This window comes from Chelonus insularis, unplaced genomic scaffold, assembly GCF_013357705.1.
Source record: "Chelonus insularis isolate UGA/USDA-ARS -01 unplaced genomic scaffold, ASM1335770v1 scaffold_362_pilon, whole genome shotgun sequence".
Classification (NCBI taxonomy): Eukaryota; Metazoa; Arthropoda; class Insecta; order Hymenoptera; family Braconidae; genus Chelonus; species Chelonus insularis.
The window spans coordinates 297023-318802 of NW_023276793.1; the positions used below are offsets into that span (position 1 = coordinate 297023).

The following is a 21780-nucleotide window of genomic DNA, read 5'->3' on the forward strand; positions in this document are numbered from 1 at the left end:
TTCAAATCGTTGTATACAAATTTTAAAGTACTAATAACAGTTTTCGTTGTGTTTGCAGCGAAAATATATTAATGAAATAACCTTTTTAACAATTGTTAATTTATTAAAAGTGTAATAATTCCTTAATATTACTTTTTTTATCAAACTTTTTTCATTAACCAACTTTACAACTTAACGATTTTACTTAAAATATTTATGAGATAAATAATAATAACTAACTAAAAATAAATAAGATTAGAAAAAATTCATAGACAGATTTAAAATTGGAATAAAAATTCTTATAAAAAACATAAAAATGGTTGGACGTTTTTGATATTTACAAATTGTACTCAAAAAGTTGTACAATTAAAGAAACAATCTACAAAATTATTACTAAATTTTTTAGCGATGCATTGCGTCCACTTAAGAAATATTTTACAATATTTACTTATACAATTGGAGTAATAAAATGATATTTTAATCATAAAAAATATGTAATTTATACAAGCACTTCTAAGCTTTCGCGTGATTGAGCTTTTTGTGGGACAGATTTCATAGCAGTGGTTTGAACCATCATAGCAACTGATTGACATTCTGTTGGCATACGAGACATAAATCGTACAGGAGGCATCGCTAATCTTAATCTACACCAAAATTTATAACTGCCGGCATCTTTTGCCGAATTTATATTCCATCTTAAAATAGTTATTTTGTCAAGAGTGATTTCATCAGTACGAACAGTGTCAATACAATGTCCAGTAGATTTAGCGAAAGACGCAACGTTTAAAAATTCATTCAAAATAATCACAATAATACGGTTTGATATTAATGATAATTGTTTAAGTGCTAAGCTTACATTAGCTTCAGTCCAATCATTTTCCAGAGAGTTTGAACTTAATATTACAATTATTCTTCGGGCTGATGACGCATGAGGAGCAATTTCCAAATTCCCTGCAATAAGTAGGAAATAAATGATAAACCATCAAGTTAATTATTATTTATAATTATTGGAAAAAAAATGTTCTTATTACTTACAATTGCGATTTAAAGGTGATAATTCTAATAAATTACATTTATAGTGATACTTCTTCTCCAATGTAGAAACTAAAGATTCAATTGTAATATTTGTATCTTTTTCATGGTAACAAACTAACGCATCAAAGGATTTTCCATCTACAGGATAATATTGAAAAATTTATTTATTTGTAAAAACTATTTATAATAAAAAAAATGTAAATATTTTTATTTGCATTTGCATCCTACCGTTTTCATCAACAGAAGAAAATCGATCTCTTAAAAAAACAGTAATGGGTAACCAGCATCTTAAATAAAAACCACTAGTTGAAACTATCAGGACGAGACACACTACCGCAAGCAAAAGTGCTTTTCTCCAAGATCCTGATCGTAATCCAAGGATAAATTGAGGTTCTGTAAAGTATAAAACATCGAATGTAAATATTTTATCTTATTCTTTAAATCTTTTTAGTAGGAGGAAAACTTATGTAAAGAATACGTCGTAATTACCTCGACGATAAATGTGAGCTGATAGCGTCATGTCATCATCCGCACCATTGCTGATTCGGCATTCGTACTCACCATAATCCTCTGGTGTTGTTGCCTCTATTTCCAAGTAAGATCCAACAATCTGTTCGTCTTCCCTGTAAACACATTTCATTTTAAATCATTTTAACATTAGAATATTAATGCAGGTGAATATTATAATTTTTTCAAAAATATTAAAAAATTATAATATTTTAAAATAAATTATCAACGTGAATCAGAAATATTTTTATGATAAATATTTATAACCTACGTTTCTTCTGATGCTTGATAAACATATATAAAATTGATCACATTATATAAGGTCTGATCATGGAATGAATTATATTAGTTTTCATTTGATAATAAAAAGTATGTTAACCATATATAATTTTAACATGAAGAATGGTTAACATATTTGTCATAGAAAAAATGTCAAAACACCGTTATTGTATATGATGATTTACACAGATATAAAAATTATAAAAGAAATAATCTTTTTTTTTTTTAGTCATATTTATACTAGTACACTACTTAATAGCTCGCATTATATCACAGCAAATGTTTTATTTTTATAATTTAACAAAGCATGACTACAAAGAGTCGTATGTACACCATTTTCCTTTATAGATTGAATATAACACAATAGAAAACACAGCTGTATGTAACGGTTTTCAGTATAGAGTTTTACTAGAAAAAAAATTTTTGCAAACTTTTAAAGCATAAAAGACACACAATAAACTGATTTTTTGCGTAAAAAATATAAGTAAAAGAGCAAACAAAAGAATAGATGAGAAAATGTAAGAATCTCTAATTAGTTAAAATTCTGTAGGATCTCGATCAAATATCAAATAAGAAGCCAAAAAATGTTTTCAAAAGAAGAGTCGCAGACAAAGTTGAGGGAGAATAATGACGCGAAGATAGCTGAAAGAAAGGCAAAGAATAAGATAGTCAAACAAGAATAAGAGAGTAAGAGAGAAAATAACCAAAGGAACGGAAGAAGAATGTTGCAAAGCTATCATTAGGGTAATGACGGAGCGCCTGAAGCCGATGAGAGATTTTCAACTTCTTGTCGACTTCTCCTTCTCTCTCTTTCACCTGTTCTCTCAAGAAATTTGTCCTCGAGGAGTAAACTATAATCAATAAGACAAAAAAACCATAATTACCTGGAGACTCGATGCTGTGAAACTCTACCATTGCTTGGAACAGTGACATTACTTGTTGCCTTTGTCCAAGTAACAGAGTTCTTTACATCAGGAAGATCAACTTTGCCTAAGTAAGCCTCACAAAAGAGTCGAGCCGATCCACCAAGAGGCACTAACTGAGATATTGGTTTATAGGTTGGTAATGGCTTTCCTGTGTAACCACTTGCATCTTCTCCTGTAAAGATAACACATCGTTAAAAATCACTTCAAGTCTATGGACTTCATATTATTATGAATTTTAAATTATCTAAAGTTTAAAATGGACTTTCTAACAAACGAGAGAAAATGATCACTTTAAAAATAATACAGTAAATACAGATTTCGACATAAATGTTCATTACCATTTAAACTTTACTAACAGGTAATTTTAGGTACTGAAATCACCATTAACTTTCTAACTATTTATAATAGTTAAATTTTAATTTATAAAATTAAGTAGAGAATGTTTATATCAGTTTTTTGTAATTTTAATGTGAGAGAAATTCTAATAATAATTGCATTGAAGTAGATTATTTATAGCAGTATAATGTTTTATTGTATGAAAAAGATAATATATAAAAAAAATAGTCTACATTAAAGAAAATTGCATAGTTACTTATCACTATTGTGCAATTTCCAACACTTGTGCTCAGACAAAATATTCTTCATACAAGGAAAGTACATATACAGCATTCTTAGAACAAAATTAACGAAAATAGGTTACAATTTATTTACATTATCATGGATTTCTATACTCAGAATAAAATTGATATTATATTTAATTTTTAATTGTAAAAAATGCCTTGCTAGTGTATCACTTGTTTTAATATAAAATAACAATATATTCAATTTTTCATTATTTATATAATTTTATCTAAATTCTTGCAATACTTACCAACAATATCAAGTGTAATATCACCAGCGAGAGTAGTCGTATCATTTCTAGCTCTGCAGGAGTATTTCCCGGCATCAGAAAGTCTTACAGTTTGGGTATAGATAGTTTGATTGGCACTTTCAGGATACAAAATAAAATGGCTTAAAGCTCCTGGCCACGGATATGCTTTGTCATCTTTGTACCTGTAAAAACAAACATTATGAAATCTTTAAATTCATACATCATTCTTATTTATATTGATTATTTTCTATTATAAACCTAATGTAAATTACAGGAAAAAAATCAATTAAATTGAAGTATATAAATCAAATCAAAGAAAAATATGAATAATCACATGTTGTCGGCTAACACTGACGATCGACCCCCTTATCGTTACTAATAAAATACCTAGAGTATTCCAAGAACATACACATATTTCTGTGAACAATGTATAGACAGTTGTACACACTTGTACATACATGATCCATATAGATAGTCAGGTAAAGTACGAATCTATATACCGGGTGTTGAATATATATTTTTTATTCTCGCTTTTATATTAAATATTCTCACGTCATTATGTAGTCACGTGACTAGTATTTCCGGCTAATTGAACGTGTTGCATCAAGATGCACTGGTGATTGTGGGTATGTGCTTGTTGACTTTTTCTCTCTCTATCTCTGATGCAAAAGAAAGAGAAAAATATGTCTTGGAACATGGATAACATGCGTTTCTTTTTCTCTTTTTATCCTTTCTTATTTTATTTCTAAACGATTCTGCGAAGAGAAAAGTGGAAGATTGCCCTCATCGTTCGCGTTAAGAGTTATAAGTTTTGAATATGTATTTTCAACTACTCCCTCATCAATTATTCCGTTTATATTCAGAGAAAATGTACCTTTTTGTGGTAATAACGATAATAAAAACAAAAAAAATAATTAGAAAATGATATTAATTACATATAGTAATCATTACTTTTAGAGTGTTTAGTAAAATTAAATTAGAATTAGCACAATTTTTTACGTTTTTTAAAATTATTTGCTCATAATTTGAATTGAGAAAAATGATTAACTTGTAGAAAAGTCAGTTTTTTGAATTATTATTTTAGAGAGTAAAAGATGTAAAAGTGATAATTGTTTCTTTCATTCATTTCTAAACAATCAACAATGAAATGTAATGTTTTTGAATGAAAAATAATTACTACATGATGACATTTTTTATAGTACAGTTTTTATGATTTGAGAGTCGAGGTCGAGCAATTGCGCACGTTGCTGGTTCAAAAGCCACTATAATTGTCTTCTGGAAAGGGATAATTGGTCCCTGCGTGAGAAGTCACAGCGTTTGCTCTTCCTCACGGATTACTTGGAAGACACACTCGACTTCTCCTTGATATAGTTTCCTCAATATCATCTCCGCCTTCCCTCTACATATATATATATATAAATGTGTGTGTATATACAAGTATATACATTGGATTTGATTTCTTTGTTGTCCGAACATAGGGAACTCGTTCTTCTTGATGTTATCGGTTCCTGTTGCTAATTTGCGTCTGGTCCTGGTCCACAGTAGATACTTGCACGAGGTAAAAGAACGAAAAAATGCATCAAGGATACAGACTAACTTGGCATATACGGTTTCTATTTAGTTCGGCATTTCCGTTTACTCTTCTAATCTATATTTTTTCCTTGTTAGCGACATTCAGGTATTTCATACTTTCTCGCACTGACGACGGCCTTATTACTGATTTCCTAGAAATCTTGTTGCGTGTATGCTCGCGCCATTTTCTCATTACATTCATCGACATCGTGGTAATCATCATTTCGTAAAAGTTGACATAATCTCTTGCAATAAATGATGGTAGTAATTCTTATAATTGTGAGGGGGAAAAAAAAACTAGTCAATTGATAGAATAATTTAGTCATAAAAATAGATTTCACGGACATTCTTCCGTTCAATGTTTTTAATATATACACATGGATTTTTTGTTTCACTTCTCAGAATAAATTATTATTATTTAGTGAAAAAATAGTTAAACTTTTTCCATTGAAAGCTTTTATATCATGCACATGACGAGTTGTCGTTTAAATATAAATACCTATTTTTATTGCAACTGCAATTCGACTTGTTACATTAACTCAGTAAATAATACAATTTTATGATTAAATATATTTCATGAAAGTTATTTTTTATGACCTTATTAAAATTTACCTATACTTGTTATAATCTGAAAAGTATTAAGTACATAATTAGATAAAAACAAATACATACATAGAAGAAACTCAAATTAACGGGAGTATGTTCTACTGTATTTTTCTGTTAAAACAACAAATGTTTATCTTTCGAAAAAAAGTTTATTTTCATTTTTTTTTTCTTCCTTTGCCTTCGACTTGTCCCGTTTGAATTGAACGTTGCCTCCAGAAAGGGTAAATCAACTTTGAAAATAGGTGCATGTACATGTACACTCATGTCTTTGTTAGAGATATCGTGCTGAAAAAAATCAAATCTGCAAAAGTGATAATTACATAGTCTTATTTTTACAAGATTACATTTTATAACTTGTAATGTAATCAAAATATTATGAAAAAACTTTTAACTCTGAATAAAGTTTCAAGTACATATTTAAACGGTTCTTGGTAAAGTTAACTTTAATCTTTTCTATTTTCTTAATTACCAATTCAACTATTCAATTGAATTTACGTATGAGTGATCAAATTCGAAGAATAGAGCATTATAAAATCATACTCTTATTTGAGTATATTAAACATTAAATCAAATTTTTTTTTCAATTTTAATCATCAAAAAATAATTATTCATCCTGCTAGTGATTTTCTCCATAAATGTGTAATTATTTGAATAAATTAATATCAATGATTATAAAAAATATTTTAAAAAATTTTACAAAATAAATTATTTATTCAAAGCTACAACCTTTGATATTTAATTTTATTTTTTTTTGTTCTCAACTAATTAGTAAGTATTTATAAAATTTATTTGAAATTAACTCAATGAAAGTTTTTATTTCCAAGGATTCAGAGTCCCTATTGAGATTTAATGATGGAGACAAATTCAAAATGCATAAACTGACTTGTAAAATGGTTGTAGACAGTAATGTTCAATTATTGTCATAATTCAATCATGAAAAGATCATCAAACCATTGCCTTACTGATGATATTAAAGACTGTCAACCACCATAATGAATTATAGCTAAAATATCTGACTTTATAAACCTTATGATGGTTTACAAACTTCCGTTTTTTTTTTTTAAATTACCATTATCGACTTAACTTCGATACTAACCACTTTGACCTTTCTACGAACAATGTCTTTACAATTCCAGGTAATTAACCACAATATTTATGACCAATTCGCCATACCTCGAAAAGCTTAGGGGAAACACCGAGTTTGCAGTTAAAAGGGCGAGGGATGAGAGACGATAGAGGGACGATTGCATGTGCACGTCGTAGCCGCAAGTTCTGCGAACTCGTCGGACATCGACGTTCAATCCAGAAAAAATGCGATCGTTGGATTTCCTAATAAGTCTCGCCGGCCATTGTTACTCTCAAGTGTGATTTGAATATTTAGTAAGCAACGCGTGAAACGGATGTCTTTATATTCTGATGCTATAGCCAATAGAATAAAGAGGAAAGAAATATTTGCACGAAGATGGAAGTATATATGAAAACTATCCTATACTGCATCTAAACGGAAATACGTATTCCGGTCTTGCTTTTCTTTTATTCTCTGCGTGCAGACCGGGAATACGGCTGAAAATTATTAGCTACAATATATTTGTTATTTTATTTATTTGATCGATGGTTTATTTCACCAGTTAAGAAATGGACTCTTTAATTTATCGATTGCGTGCTAAAGCACGCCAATTATAATTTCTCAGTAATCCACTTGTACATTTCTCGATAATTTATTTGAAAAAGCATTCATTTCAATTTAAAAGTTGTTAAAAAATATAGCTTTTTCCAGAAAATATTAATCTTAATTATTTATCTTTAAAAATTGCACGTTATTATTATAAATAAATAAAATTTAAATATTCAAACCGTCATAAATACTATCGGAATGTCAAGAATTCATAGAATGAATAAAAAATCATTTTTCATGTTTAAAAATTTAGATAAAGATGATAAACATCAGTAAAAAAATGATTTATCAATCTAGAATTTTTTTTTTAAATTTAAATTGAAAGAAAACGGTTAAACAAATCTTTATCTCATAACATTGACATCTCACAACTATTTTCCAATTACTCATTATTATAAGTATCTCTTTAGTTCATTAAAAAAAAATTGTTTCACGTCCAAATAAAGTTTCCTGTGTCCTGTGTATAATAAAACGATTTTTTAGATATTCATAGCAATTGTAAGCTGTAATTATTTGTAATATAATGTGAGTTTTGAAAAAATTCTTCGAATACCATACATCAATTTAATTACTCCTAAATTATAAAAATAACGTCGATCAATTCCGGAGTATTCAAGATAAAATATTATTCTTATAGACAGAAACTGGAATTATTCTTCGAAATTAAATACATGGGGATGATTGGAGCTAAAATTGACATGAGGGTGAGCAAAAGAATCAATTTCACGAGAAATTTTCCATTCATAGAAAAAGCCAAATTCAATTGTAAAAATAAAATGTTAAATTAATATAAATCAAATTTTAGGAAATGAATATTTATTATAAATGAAAAATAATCATAACTGGCTACTTTCAAATCTCACATCAATTTTCATCTTGAATATATTGTTATTTATATTTAGTCTATGTATAAAATTATCTTTTTCATTGTAATAGAGGGCAGAAAATATGTGGCTCTGAAGAAGGTATTCGTATAATAAAAGAAACATTATAACATAATTTACCTTTATATTATTTCCTCATCATTGCATTGTCTTTTTTTGTGTAAATTATGTGAGGGAAACGCAGTGTATTCTCGAACATAATATCTAGTATTTTAACTTTTTCTAAAAATAAAAATGATACCTCAATTTATTGGAATGGTGTAGCTTTCAAAGAAACGATTATTGTATGGTTAAGGGTGGTCGAAGGGTGAGTTTTCCATGAATATAAAGAGCTAGAGTTTTTATAAACTTATAACAGCTTTGCTATATGAAAATATTAATCACTAAAAATCGAATTTAATACTTTATTTTATTGAATTTTTTTTTATCAAATCTCCAGTAAAATTTTGATATATCAATTATAGTCTTCCAACATTTATTTAATATGTTTCTCATTTATATTATATTTATTTATCATTTGTATGAATAATTTCTAAAATTATTTACTCAATTATATGATACTTAGTAGTGAATTTGTCGAAAAATTTATTTCGAAAATAACGAAAGAGAGATGTCGGCCTGGGAATTCGTCAGGAAACAAAAACTCGCCAAAGGAACCGGTCTGCAGGTCGAAAAACCTGACTTCTGTGCTATTACATGTTCCTGGACAGTTGAACACAATTTTTAAAAATGTTCTCTTGTCGTTAAGTATTTGAAATATATGAGAACGAACTAACTAATTGTTTATATATTGCTATTAAACTTCTTTAGTACTTTTTTTTGGCTTTTAGTTACATCATACACCTACTGATGTCTCATAGTTTCTACTGTCTTTTCATTTTCATAAAAGTATGGTGAAGAATAAAAAATATGATACATTTGATCATGTTAGAACTTGTTCTACCTCCAAGTTTTCAATAATTCAAATAGTTTTGATTTTTCTTCTGTCCATTCAAAAATAGAAATGACTAAATTTTTTAAGACCATTAGAAGATACTTGGGTGAAGAAAAAACACTGATATAATGGTTGATTTGAATTGAATCTTGTCAATTAATTTATAACAGAATAGATATGAATTCAGAAGTAAAAATGATATGAAAAATAAGTAAATAAACCACTGTGCTCTCGAGTGTGTAAATTAATATCATTATACGTATTGTGGTTTCTTAATGATTTAAGTACATAATTAACTCGTATTGTTGAGAGTTAATAATTCCAAGTCAGTGAGGCTGATTGCAGCGTATGTTACTGGAAAATAGGTTTCCACGAAGTTGTTATTATTATTACTCCTCTATTATTTCGGATTGTCGAGTTTGTTTTGTACTATAAAGAGAGAAAGAATCTTTTTCTATATCATTTTCTGTTTCTTCTAGCTATGTCAGACACGCCAGTATCATTATTTTAATGGTGGGTCTCATGTCGCATCAACTAAATATAATATGTATTATATGGGACCCTGTAGAAATATACAGATCTCCAACTGAGAATAAATATTAATTACATATATAAATTATTCTTATTGAATTGTTACTACTTATGTTGATCATTTTAATGGACATTACTTATTTACTTAAATAAGAGCCAAATTTATAACGAGTTTTTTTGTCATTAAATTGTCTTGTATTTTAATCACACTTGTGAAATAATTATTGTTGAATATAAAATGTTTCGAAGAACTCATTAAAAAAAGCAGCAATGTTTAAATATCTGAGTTAAAAGCGAAAAAGGAATTAAACATGAAGTAAAATTAATTTTAGAAAGTGAATGTTTCCAATTTACTGAGAAATTATTATCTAATTGAAGTAAAAAAAAAATTTCTTAGAATTTCATTTTCCTTCATTTTTATTAATTTATTTAATAATAACAAGTTTCAATAAGTATCATTTTAATGAGAGTCAAGTGTATCAATTATTTTTATAATTATTCTCTTAAATATACTTTCAAATTGAATTTCATGGAAAAAATTTAATATACTGAGATAATTAAAAAATTATAACTTACTATAGAATAATTCCTAGAAAAATGTATCTATTTTTTTTTTCTTTATTTAAAGAAATCATGAAAGCAGCAGGAAATAGCAATTTCTTCAATGAGTTTATTTAAAAAAGTATTGTAGAAGAAATTATTACTGAAATCATATTTAAATAAAATGTAAATATTTACTAAATATTTATTCTTGTCATTAAAATTTATACCTGTAATAATTAAGCTATTAAAAATTAAATGATTTGAGGATATTTTGTTTTTTTTCATATTATTAGATTAGATAAGGGCTTATAATATGATCAAATTTGTAAAATGTGTAAAAATAGTTCTCATATTAACTATCTCACGCTTTGACCGATCCAAATAAATAAATAAAAATCAGCATCAGTATCTTCATGTCGATCTGGCCATTGGACATGGAACATGGTAGTAATGCAGATTGTTGACCACTCCAAACTAGAGACGAGATTTTTCAGAAAGATAATACCATCTTTATTTCTTTTACAAGCCGATGTGACCCTTCGAAGTTTTATTTAGACGTGTAACAGGTGTCGAGAAATTCCCCTACTCTTGTAGTTATTCTTGACAACGACAACCAGTAAAAAGTGCAGCTTTTTGCCTTTTTTTCTTACATTGGAAACAGAATAAGTCGTTGCTTAGTCTTTGCACACCTGGTCGAATAGCCAAGAATCTCGAATAAATATAATAGGCCGACAATTTTGCTCGCTTGTCGCATAGTTCGTATTATAATAGAGTTCGGGTACTTGGAGCAGAAAAGGAGGAGACACTGACCAGAGACTAGAGAAGGAAAGGTACACGCTATTAAGTAGAAATATATAAATATGAAGCATGAAGAAAAAGGTGTCCTACCACGAAATGACTCCTCCAACTTTCATTGTTCTGATGTGTATTTCCCTAGTACCACGAGTTGGAAAGATATTTTCCTCTTTCTCATGTACCTTATGCTTCTCTAATTTCCTCTCTTTTGCGGCCACTATAGAACTCCCGCAGAGATTCCCGGCTTGTCACACGAAGACCCCCTTGACATGGCCTTTGACGCTTTTTGTTCAGGTATCTTTCGTCAGAAAATTCGAAGAAATCTTCAACCTATTCGCTCGCTTGTCTTCCTCATTTTTATTTTTTATTGATTTTTAAAATCAACTTATTTTTTTATATTTATATTCTTAATAGAATTTCTATTTTTTTATCATCTTCCTCCTACGGTTTATGTTATTATTGACTCCGAAATTGCTCAAGAAATTTCAATAATTCATATTAGGTTAATTCATCATTTTAAATTGTAGTCTTATTTTTTTTTTTTTACATAAATTTGTTAGAAAGCGATTGAGTAATACCCTGAGAAAAGTCGCGGAAAACGATAAAAAATCTCTTTTTCGACATACGAACAAGTATTTTATCATTTATAATATCCTTTCGATTTTTATTTATGTCTAGAATAGAATCGTTTTTTTCTATCAAACTTAAGGTCTGAGAAAAAATCTATTCAACAGTTTTAGTATCAATTCGCACGAATCAAAGATAGATGGAATGAGAGAGAGAGAGAAAGAAATTGCATCAGGTAGACTTGAGTGAGTCACTCGTTCTCGCAATTTATAAGGAAGAATAGAAATAATTGCAGCTAAATATGTTATTGAATACTAATAATATTAAAATAAAAAATTATTACTCACCATTCTATACTTCTGTAACCTCGTAAACAGCAATGAATAGCTTTAAAGGCACCAACATTTGCGTATTCAGTTGTAACAACTTCTTTGGTGAACCGCAAGCCTCCAGGTAATTTATCAAACTTGTGAGCTGAGCAATAATCTTCGAGTTCATCATCACGTGGAGGTGGAGGGCTTGCGGTGATGCAGACAGCGATACTAAGAAATAAGAAAGGATAAAGAATCCAACAGGACCTTGAAGCTGCATCAGACTTGCAATTTGCCATGGTATCTTCGTTATACTCTTTTTATTTTTTGGTAAAACTAGGATTTAGATTCACTTAACATTTTTTCTAGCGGCAATAATCAAAGGTTTCAGTATTTTTTTGCGTATACTCATACACAGGATCACGTAGTTCGCTTGTGTTTATTTAGAGTCAAGATACCTGGGGATATGTTTAACTATCTGTCGTGTACAACAGACACACTGTCGTTTGTTTGAACACGTGAATTTTCTTTGGTTTGTTTTTTCCACTTGAATATAACACTTTTTTTTACCTTACTTGCAATAAAAAATCATCACACAACTAGTCAAATTACTTGAAGAAACTCTTGTTAACGTCATTAGTTAACCATCAATAATTTACAATACACAATACACAATTAACTTTGCTAGTACACTTGGACTTTTTTCGCTCATTTCTAACTTCACATTTGTATAACCTTAACCTCTTTATTATTTTCAAAATCTTGAATTATATTCTTTGAATTAATCTAAAAATAGTTAAGGAATATCTCCAAAGTATTGTCAAAGTGAATGGTTACCAAGAATTTATGCTATGATAAAATAAAATATTATTCAAAGCCAATTGATGTGAAAATAACTACTTCGAGAGCGCAAATAACTCAAGTCTACGAATGCCAACATGCAACTGGCTCCAACAAAAGAACGCCGGCTAGCGTGGGTCGCAACTGTCGTACAAAACCGGTGTAGAAACGTGTTTCAACTCGTCCTACCGTATGCAACAACTTCTACTCTTTACCCTGATTGCTCATTTTCTCACCAATCATGAGCCTTTTTCAGTTAGTGTCGTTACGCGCCAACATTTTTATTAAAAAAAAACTCAACAAATTACCACCTTTTACAGCATTTTACTAGAAAAAATGATCGATTTTATTTTTTATAAACTATTAATTGAATATATTTCAAGTAATTAATTTATTTTCTCTAGTTAACATAAATTTTTAGAAACTCAAATATAAGGTTAATCCAATCATTGACCAGTAACTAATGCCATCTTACGTCCATTTTAGATAACATGTGGAAAAGAATTATCTGTATTATATGATGATAAGTAATTGTGATATTTCATTATTATCGACGGTAAACAAATATAATAACATATTTTTTAAATTTATTTAAAAAATTCTACAGTTGGAAACATTGATGATGATGTAATCCTTTACTGATGGTTTAAAAAGATAATACTTCACATGTGTAATATATAGGAGAATAGAGAAGTAATACATTCATGTACAGAATAAAGGATCACATCAGCGTATTTTTTGTTTTGAGATTGTTTGGCTTAGCAAATATTCAAGGACTTGAGCTCTTATATAGCAAATTCCGATGACATTACTTATTTCAACACTTCTATGTGCGGTATCATAATAGACTCACTACAATTCTGATTAAACGAATATCTTGAGAAGGGTCAATTCCATGGCACGATAAGATGTAATATTATATTTTGCCCGCATTTAAATGATGAAAAACCAAAACGCAAATAATAATCATAGAAAACGTTGATATATATTAATGACTCAACGATCATTAACACAATTATACATGCTTCTTACGTGTCTAAGTGAAGTACAATGATTGAGCCAACATTTTTCATACAATATTTCCATCAACATATAACATAAACAATCAGATAAATGGTTAAGGCTTTCGTCACGTTTTTCTGCTATTCACTTTTTCATTGAAATAATTATTCTTTAACGGTTATTTTTTTCTTATACTTTCAACCTTATTAAACTATACAACTTTTATATTTCCTCTTTAATTATTAACTAATGAGTAAGTATTGTGTTACAAAATTAATTTCAGAAAAAAATCAAGAGCTCAATGGATTTATTACAACAAAAAACTAATGAAGGCCATGTTTCATTATCCTTTAATAATTTTCTGGAAAATTCGGGAAACACAATGATGTATTTTGCGTATTTTCGTTAATATAAGAATTCAATACTTTGTTCTACTTTGACCTTGATGGGGGGTTAAATCCAATATTTTTGTTTACGAATGACGCAGTTTTTTCCTTTAGGGTCAAAATGTTCGTGAATGATCGGCAAATATCGGCGTGTTAAAGTTTGGCCAATGAAAGCATTGCTGTCGGACAAAGACAGGAATGTTATTTCCCTTAAGACCAGGTGGACTTATATATAACAAGAGGGTCCTCTCCCCATTCATCGCAACCCCTCAACATGCCAACCGACGCTTTTCACTGCCGAGTGTCCATACGGAAAGACTCCAAGGAGAAGTGGTTTGTACGACGGTGGGAGAAAGAGATTCTGAAGGCTTAGCATTACTTAGCGTACGTGTAACTGCGTCAGTCTTTGCTCTTAGAGAAAAGAGAACTTGGAGCAGTGTATATTATTATTAATAATATTATAATTTTTTATTGTTTTTTATAGTTAAAAATATCACAACAAAACAACTGTATTTGTATGTGCTGTGTTTGGAATTACTATTGTAAATAAATAATGAGAATTCGAGTAGTGAGGATAGAAAGTTAATGGTGGATATATTAATGGATTAATAACTGTGAAAGTTAGTTGTGTGTGACGCTATACAACAATGAAAGTAGTTGTCAGCAAGGATATTCAAGGGATGAAAGCGGTAGTTATTTTCATATGTGAAATTCAAGGGTTTTGAATACAAACTTGATTCTAACTATTCTTACGACGCTATTGAACAAAGTAAGCATTGCAGATTGATCAAAGTCTACTTAAATAATTTTATTCATAGTTTTGCATAAGCTATATTTATTAAAAATTAATTTAAATTGAAAATATTAATAAAATCTTATTTTAGTACTGAAATAGACATAATAAATTTATGATTATTAAGATGCATATCTGTATTTTGTCTTAAAACGATAGTGGATAAAAGCTTTAGTAACTCATCGAGTTCTAAAACTCGAATGTTTGTATACGCACGGTGCACGTGGTTTCGCTTCAAATTTTTAAACAAGTTAGAATTTATTATATTCACTTATTAACTGTGTTAAATTAATAGTATAGGAAAAAGTGATTTTTTTTTACATCTAGGAATCGCGTGTGACTAATTTTAACATATACGTGACGTAAGCATTTGGAGAAAAATTTCCTGCTCTTTTATTTTATCATCTTTGATATGTTGTTGATCACTATCAACTGTAAATTACTTTTTTTTTGTAAGCATCAATTTTAAATGAATTATATAAATAATTAGAATTGTGCTACTTTTTTCACCTCTGTTATAGATACTAGGATGTTTCTGATCTTTGATTAACTGCAGATCAAACAAATCTAAACAGACACCATGACTAAGAAAACTTATCAAACTTGTTCCACTTGTTTTTCGATCCGAAATAAAATAGATATTTTTAAGTTGGACCCTCAATAATGGAGTAACTAATCTATGTCAAAAGCTTTCTCAGATTAAACAGAACAATTTTATCCTTAGATAACATTTATTTTAATGACGATCTCTCAATCATTAATTACATGACCAATTATCACAAATATTGATAATAATAGAAAAATCTATAAATATTAATTTGAAACAATTCTTCTAATATTAATAGAATCATTAATATAATAACTCGATAATTATTATATCAAAAATACATACTCATCTTAGTTATTAAAGTAATACAATGTTCTTCGTTTCAACATTTTCAATAAAGAGTTGAATAAAATGGACTTGAATGTTGAAGAAATTAATTTATCACACAACATATACATTTAATTAGGGAACACTCAAACTACTTCTATGAAATCTGAACAATTTGATTGCATTAGTGTTGTTGAATAAATTTTCTAATTGATGACTGGAAACGATGGCATTTCTCTTAATTTAGGCACTTGCTCCACGAATTATAAGAGTGAAAAAATGACAACAATTCGATAAGATATGGGTCTTGACAATGATAAGATGAAAAAAGAGGTTACCTATCGTATGCAAGATATGACATTTATTATATTTTATCATTATCATATGATGTATGTAACATATAACTTATATCCGATTTTAGACTACCAACATCTTCAAGCTGTTGAGTTGGCCGGAAATAAACTGGAAACATTTAAATATTATTACAACGTCGATTTATATAGTCAGCACGTCTACCAAACGAGATATTTCTGCTGCCTAAAAGTCTAATGAGAACAATCGTTGATTTGATCCGTCATGAATCATTCTTAGAATACACCTGTCGTTTCTCCTATAAACATAAATGAATTTATGAGCGACAGAAACGATTTTAAACGTTAATATTACCTTTAGATATGGGTTAATTACCATTCGACTACATAAAATAATAGTAAATTATTAGAAATAATGACGTTCATTTGATATAGAAATTTGAAATATTATAATATAAATAACTTGATACTTGTTTCTTTTTTTTTTTTAATGTAAATTAGATTTGAGTATCAGTTTTCGTATTATTAAAGTATCCTGTTCGACTCTATCCAAGATTCGTAGTTTGGAAGTGAAATACATTTTATTAATTGATTTCTAATGATAAAGTTTGTTTATTTCTGGGTGAATAATGGTAGAAGGAATCATGATTAATGAACCAATAGCACGATTGTTGTCTAAAATAACACAATTAATATTCTGCAATAATCCACTTAAATTCCCCTCGAAAGTGGTTTAGATTTTTTTTTAGATATAACAGCGAAGTGTGTCTGAAAGAAAGGGGAAGATGAAAAATGAAAAAAAAAAGTCTAAAAGAAAATGATGAGTGCCATGAAGTGAAAAAATAAATGAGAGACGAAAAATGTTTTAAAAAGTTTACATTTCCTAAGAAAGTGTGTCGCAGTTACTTGTTATAAAGTCGCATTAGTCATAAGAGTTGTCACAAACTTGGTTAACACGTTGTTAGGAAGATTAGTCAGTTATGTCTCTAAGCAGGTGTGAGTAAAATGAAATAGAAATTTTTTGAATGTATTAAAAACACATAAATATATTTATGAATGATAATGATTGAAAGTTTACTTTAACATGTGTGCAATCAAAAAATTTCTACATCTTATTTTTATGAGACAATTATTAAAGGTATATAATGATAAAAAAGAGAGATACCAAATAATGATGACTAGATTGATTGTCAATAAAGCATTTTTAAAGCAATGGAGTTGTGCTACTTTAAAAAACAATTATAAAGCATTACTTGCAAAAATGATAGTTATTAAAATGGTCATATTAGAGGTCCTTTATTTTTTAGAATTTACCAGTGCTAAAATTTTTTTTCTAGTCAATACATGATTTTAAATTTTTTGCTAAATGCTTGATAATATTTATTACAAAATACAGATAACATTCGAATTTGTTATATCAAGAAAAATAGCGAAATATCACCGGTTGCCACAAGGTTTTAAAAAACTGAAAAAAATAAAAAATTACCAGTTTATAATTATATTAAACTTTTATAAAAATTACAAGTATACTGTAAATCCATGTGAATAAAAAAAACGTACATTAAGTGTGTTCAATATTCAAACTTTAGGTACAAATTATTGCATTTTGTAGTCACTTAAAGGTGCACTAAATTCTATAATTAGTTAAGAATAATTTAATATTCAACATACTTAATGTGAGTTATTTTAACACACTTTTGAAGTCTTGGATTTGCAGTGGAGTAGAGATTTTTAAAAGTATTCAAGAAATTCGAACGGTTTTTGTGTTACTTATACACCTGAAATATATGCTTATATTTAGTAAAAACTAGTTTTGACAAAAAAAGTTTTAATAGCCATCGATATAAGTTAACATGTATGAAAATATCTTTTGTAATATTTAAAGAATGGATTATGATATAAAGGTTAACATACCTGTTTTAGCTGATTTCCTTGTAAGATTTCAAGTTCTTAATATTTTATACTTTTCCTGAAGGATAAACTTAAATTACAGCCTATGGTGCTCTTGAAAGTCGACTCGCCTCGTACGATAAATCCTATTTTTGACGCACAAGTGAGTGTTCCAAGGTTCACCAGTTCAATTATATTAACAGTCTATGTTTCCCTCTCATTTTTGTGAACTTATTTTTCATCACTGTTTGTTTTTTCTCTATTCTTTTAGTTTATCATTGATATTAATATCATCACCAATGTATATTATTCTATCACTAATTAATACTTAATGTAGCAAATTTGTTTCAGGTGGATAGACGATGAGTGCTTCTATCGTTTGTTTATTTTTTTTGCTTGCCAGTGGACTAACTTATGCTGTGCCTAATGAGGGTGTATATTTTGGAACGCAAAACCTTATACTGACTGACAGGAACCCCATACCAACGAAATGTATATATAATACATTTCAAAAAATGTTACAAGCTATGTGTGCTAATCTTAATTTCAATCAACTTCCCCCGAGATTACGGAAAGACACTCAGGTATAAATAACGTTTCATTTTAATATAACAAAGTTAAGTTAATATTATTAGATTCCAATAAATAGAAATAGTAACTTGAAAATTTATTCAGAATAATAATATAAATAAAATATTTTCTTGTTATTCAGATTTTAGATTTCTCAGGAAATAGATTACGTGATCTCAAGAATGATACACTTTCATCATTTACAAGTTTATCATTCATATACTTTACGGACAATTTCTTCACAGACATCGAAGATGCAGCATTTGTTAATTTAAAGAAACTTGAAGTATTGGATTTATCAAAAAATGCATTAAGCGACATTCCTAAGAATATTTTTGCATTGCCAGCCATAAGAATAATATATTTAAGTGAAAATAAACTGGGCGATAATGCTATGGATCCTACTCCATTTGCTGATGAATCAACACTTCAAATTCTGGATGTCTCAAAAAATCATCTAACTAAGCTACCTCGATTAGGAATATTACCTTATCTGAAACGCTTAAATGTTTCTAGAAATTTAATAACAAACTTGAAAACTGAAGATATAGCAGCTTTCTGCACTCTGAAAGTTCTTGATCTCTCACATAATCCAATCATTTTTACTGACCATTGCGAGTGTCAAGCAATCAATGCATGGATTGTAGCTCGAAATATAACCATGTTTCCACCAAAATTCAACTGCACTGATGAAAAACGGAGTGATGGATTAAGAACACCTTGGTGTACTCGTCAACCCGTTAATGAATTAGTGTCAAATGAAACTCTCAAGATATATGATAATTGTAAAAATGTTCTTAAGATACAAGAACAAACGGTTAAAGCAAGATCTACATGGATTCTTGTGGTATCTTGTATTGCAGCATTTCTCATGTGTTTATTTATTATTCTTTATTGTATTCATAGGCACAATAAGAAAAAAAAGTCAGTAAATATTAAACGAGATTTAGTAATTAATCGTGCCGATGATGGATTACTTAAAGGAAATAATGTTACTGAACCAGCAGAATAATTAAATTTCTTAATTTCTATCTTAGTTTCAATTTTAATTTTATGAATCCTTTGTACAAATTCATAATAAGCTTATTTATTATTATTTAATATAAAAAATTTATATTTACGTAAAATTGTAATATGTGTGGTATGTATACGCATATTTTGTGTAAAAAATGTAATTTGATCACATTTTTTAAATGAATAATATGAAACAGAATTGAACTTTCTTAACAGTTATGTAAGAATTACAATTCATTTGTCTTCAAGTCAGATTTATTATTCATATTAAACTCAAATTTATTATATGAATATGAAAAACTAACATAGATATGTGTTTTGTCGAAGAGTCTTTATGTTTCTCATAAATGTATTAAACTTTAAAATTGATGTATATAAAAGTATTCTATTAAATATTCTTTAGCTATTATTATTAATTATTATTCTTTATATATAGTTTTTATTATAAAATAGATGTGTATTGTTTACATAATTATTTCTGTATAAATATTTTTTTTTACCTCAGTAAATTTCAATAAGTAAATTAAAATATATTTTTATTACATTATTTTATAGATTTTGATTGATTTTACACTTAATCTTAGTTTTTAATACTTATAATTTGTTTTTTATTATAATAAGGTTTCAATAAATCTATTCCTTCTATTATTTACGAATCGTCTTCAGATAGAGAAATAATATCTAAATTTTTGTTTTGTGTTTTTTTATCTACCAGTAATTTACTACTTACAGGTTTTCGCGTAGTTTTACTACTCATAATCAATGAATCATCCGATAAACTTTCTTCTGCAGAAGTTGGATATGAAGATGGATAAACAACTTTATTCATAACAATTTTCTTTTTACCTTTAGGTTGAGGCTTTTTTGAATTTGTTTTTTTTGTTGTAGAAGATTTATTCTTTTTTGTAGGACGTTGAACAGTTCGTTGCTTATTTACTGATTCATTATCAGATAAATGATCGGTGGAATCATCATTATTAAGATCAATAATTTTTCTCCTATTTTTTTTTGATTTTTGTTTAGTTGACTTCATAGAAATTGTAGAATCACTACTAATTATTGAGTGAATTGGTGATGGTGGAATTACTTCTTCTGATGATGAAATTATAGAGTTTCGACTAGAACACTTCTTTATAGAAGTAGTGGGATTTTTGACAGGCGTCAAAGACCGATCCTTAGAAGTTTTACTTCTCAAAGTTCGAGAATTTTTAACTGGCGTCGGAGAACAGTCTTTAGAAGTAGATTTATTCTTAGAAGTACTAGGATGGTCTGTAAATGTACATGAATTTTCTTCTATAGAAGAAAAAGAATCGTTTACTGGATTAGAATTATGGTTGACAAGAAGAGGACTATACTCTCTGACTGTAGAAGGATTGTTTTTTGAAGCAAAAAGCACCTTTGATGATTCATGATTATCTTCTTCAGAGGATAGCACATGGCTGAAAGATAGAAAATGAATCACGTATTTAATATTACAATTATTATCCTTTTCTGTCAATAGATAATACGCAATTGTTATTTACACATGGTGAGTGAATTTAGAAAAGGAATAAAATATTTCAATATAAAAATCTTTTACTCACAGAGACAAAGAATTCACTTTATCAATTTTTTCGTTTCCAAGTAGTAATTCATCTCCATCAAGATTGTTTTGACTAGAATTAATAAAGTAATTTATTATTATTGAAAAAGATCTTAAATAATTAAAAAAATATTAACTAACCTTTCTTGCAAAATTGTATCAGCACTATGTGCACTACACTCAGATGACGATTCATCATCTGTTTGAGTATAAATTTCTCTTTGCTGAAGTAGATCTGGAGACAATCTAGCACAAAAATCACCTTTAAATAATTCAACATTTACGTAAATTCTATTATTTTTAGCTTCCGTAGCCATTGTTTACATTTTGTATTGTATTTATTTGCGCCTTATGAAAAAAAACCGTAACTGTTACCTTTCGTATACATTGATATTTTCTTTGGTGGCGTTTAAACATGCTTGAACAGATGTCGTTGATGATGTTCATTGAAATTTTTTGGGGAACTATATCATCAATTATATCAATCTGGTCTTTTCTGATTA

General features: G+C 28.3%; 3 protein-coding genes across 5 annotated transcripts; 1 reads left to right on the forward strand and 2 right to left on the reverse strand.

The window, feature by feature from the left end:
- Positions 1 to 279: 279 nt before the first annotated feature.
- Positions 280 to 13015, reverse strand: LOC118073698 (single Ig IL-1-related receptor-like). Its single transcript, XM_035094360.1, has 7 exons — positions 12052 to 13015; positions 3598 to 3779; positions 2685 to 2898; positions 1504 to 1637; positions 1243 to 1407; positions 1015 to 1152; positions 280 to 930 (listed from the first exon to the last, which is right to left on the reverse strand). Exons 1-7 carry the CDS (start codon positions 12312 to 12314, stop codon positions 479 to 481), a joined length of 1548 nt encoding a protein of 515 aa, XP_034950251.1. The 5' UTR covers positions 12315 to 13015; the 3' UTR covers positions 280 to 478.
- Positions 13016 to 14370: 1355 nt separating this feature from the next.
- LOC118073710 (trophoblast glycoprotein-like) lies at positions 14371 to 19836 on the forward strand. Of its 3 annotated transcripts, none has more exons than XM_035094377.1 (4): positions 14371 to 14627; positions 14728 to 15012; positions 18463 to 18695; positions 18824 to 19834. In XM_035094377.1, exons 3-4 carry the CDS (start codon positions 18474 to 18476, stop codon positions 19691 to 19693), a joined length of 1092 nt encoding a protein of 363 aa, XP_034950268.1. In that variant the 5' UTR covers positions 14371 to 14627; positions 14728 to 15012; positions 18463 to 18473; the 3' UTR covers positions 19694 to 19834. The 3 variants fall into 3 exon arrangements, with proteins under 3 accessions (XP_034950268.1, XP_034950269.1, XP_034950270.1); XM_035094378.1 differs by lacking the exon at positions 14371 to 14627 and adding an exon at positions 18215 to 18274 and having other exon boundaries at positions 14634 to 15012; positions 18824 to 19836; XM_035094379.1 differs by lacking the exon at positions 14371 to 14627 and having other exon boundaries at positions 14634 to 15012; positions 18449 to 18695; positions 18824 to 19836.
- A 403-nt stretch (positions 19837 to 20239) lies between these two features.
- On the reverse strand, positions 20240 to 21654 carry LOC118073636 (eukaryotic translation initiation factor 5B-like). Its single transcript, XM_035094265.1, has 3 exons — positions 21419 to 21654; positions 21279 to 21350; positions 20240 to 21134 (listed from the first exon to the last, which is right to left on the reverse strand). The coding sequence occupies exons 1-3, from the start codon at positions 21592 to 21594 to the stop codon at positions 20345 to 20347; spliced, it is 1038 nt and encodes a 345-aa protein (XP_034950156.1). The 5' UTR covers positions 21595 to 21654; the 3' UTR covers positions 20240 to 20344.
- Positions 21655 to 21780: the final 126 nt, after the last annotated feature.

Bases quoted from the DNA above. Each gene is read 5' to 3' on its own strand.
- LOC118073698 (XM_035094360.1), bottom strand. From the start codon at position 12,314: ATGGCAAATTGCAAGTCTGATGCAGCTTCAAGGTCCTGTTGGATTCTT. The intron at 2,899-3,597 runs GTAAGTATTGCA...TTATCTTTACAG, and splicing joins TATTACACTTGATATTGTTG to GAGAAGATGCAAGTGGTTAC. The intron at 1,153-1,242 runs GTAGGATGCAAA...ATTATCCTGTAG, and splicing joins TTCTTCTGTTGATGAAAACG to ATGGAAAATCCTTTGATGCG.
- LOC118073710 (XM_035094377.1), top strand. From the start codon at position 18,474: ATGAGTGCTTCTATCGTTTGTTTATTTTTTTTGCTTGCCAGTGGACTA. The intron at 18,696-18,823 runs GTATAAATAACG...CTTGTTATTCAG, and splicing joins GATTACGGAAAGACACTCAG to ATTTTAGATTTCTCAGGAAA.
- LOC118073636 (XM_035094265.1), bottom strand. From the start codon at position 21,594: ATGGCTACGGAAGCTAAAAATAATAGAATTTACGTAAATGTTGAATTA. The intron at 21,351-21,418 runs GTTAGTTAATAT...TATTAATTCTAG, and splicing joins GATACAATTTTGCAAGAAAG to TCAAAACAATCTTGATGGAG. The intron at 21,135-21,278 runs GTGAGTAAAAGA...TCTATCTTTCAG, and splicing joins AAAGTGAATTCTTTGTCTCT to CCATGTGCTATCCTCTGAAG.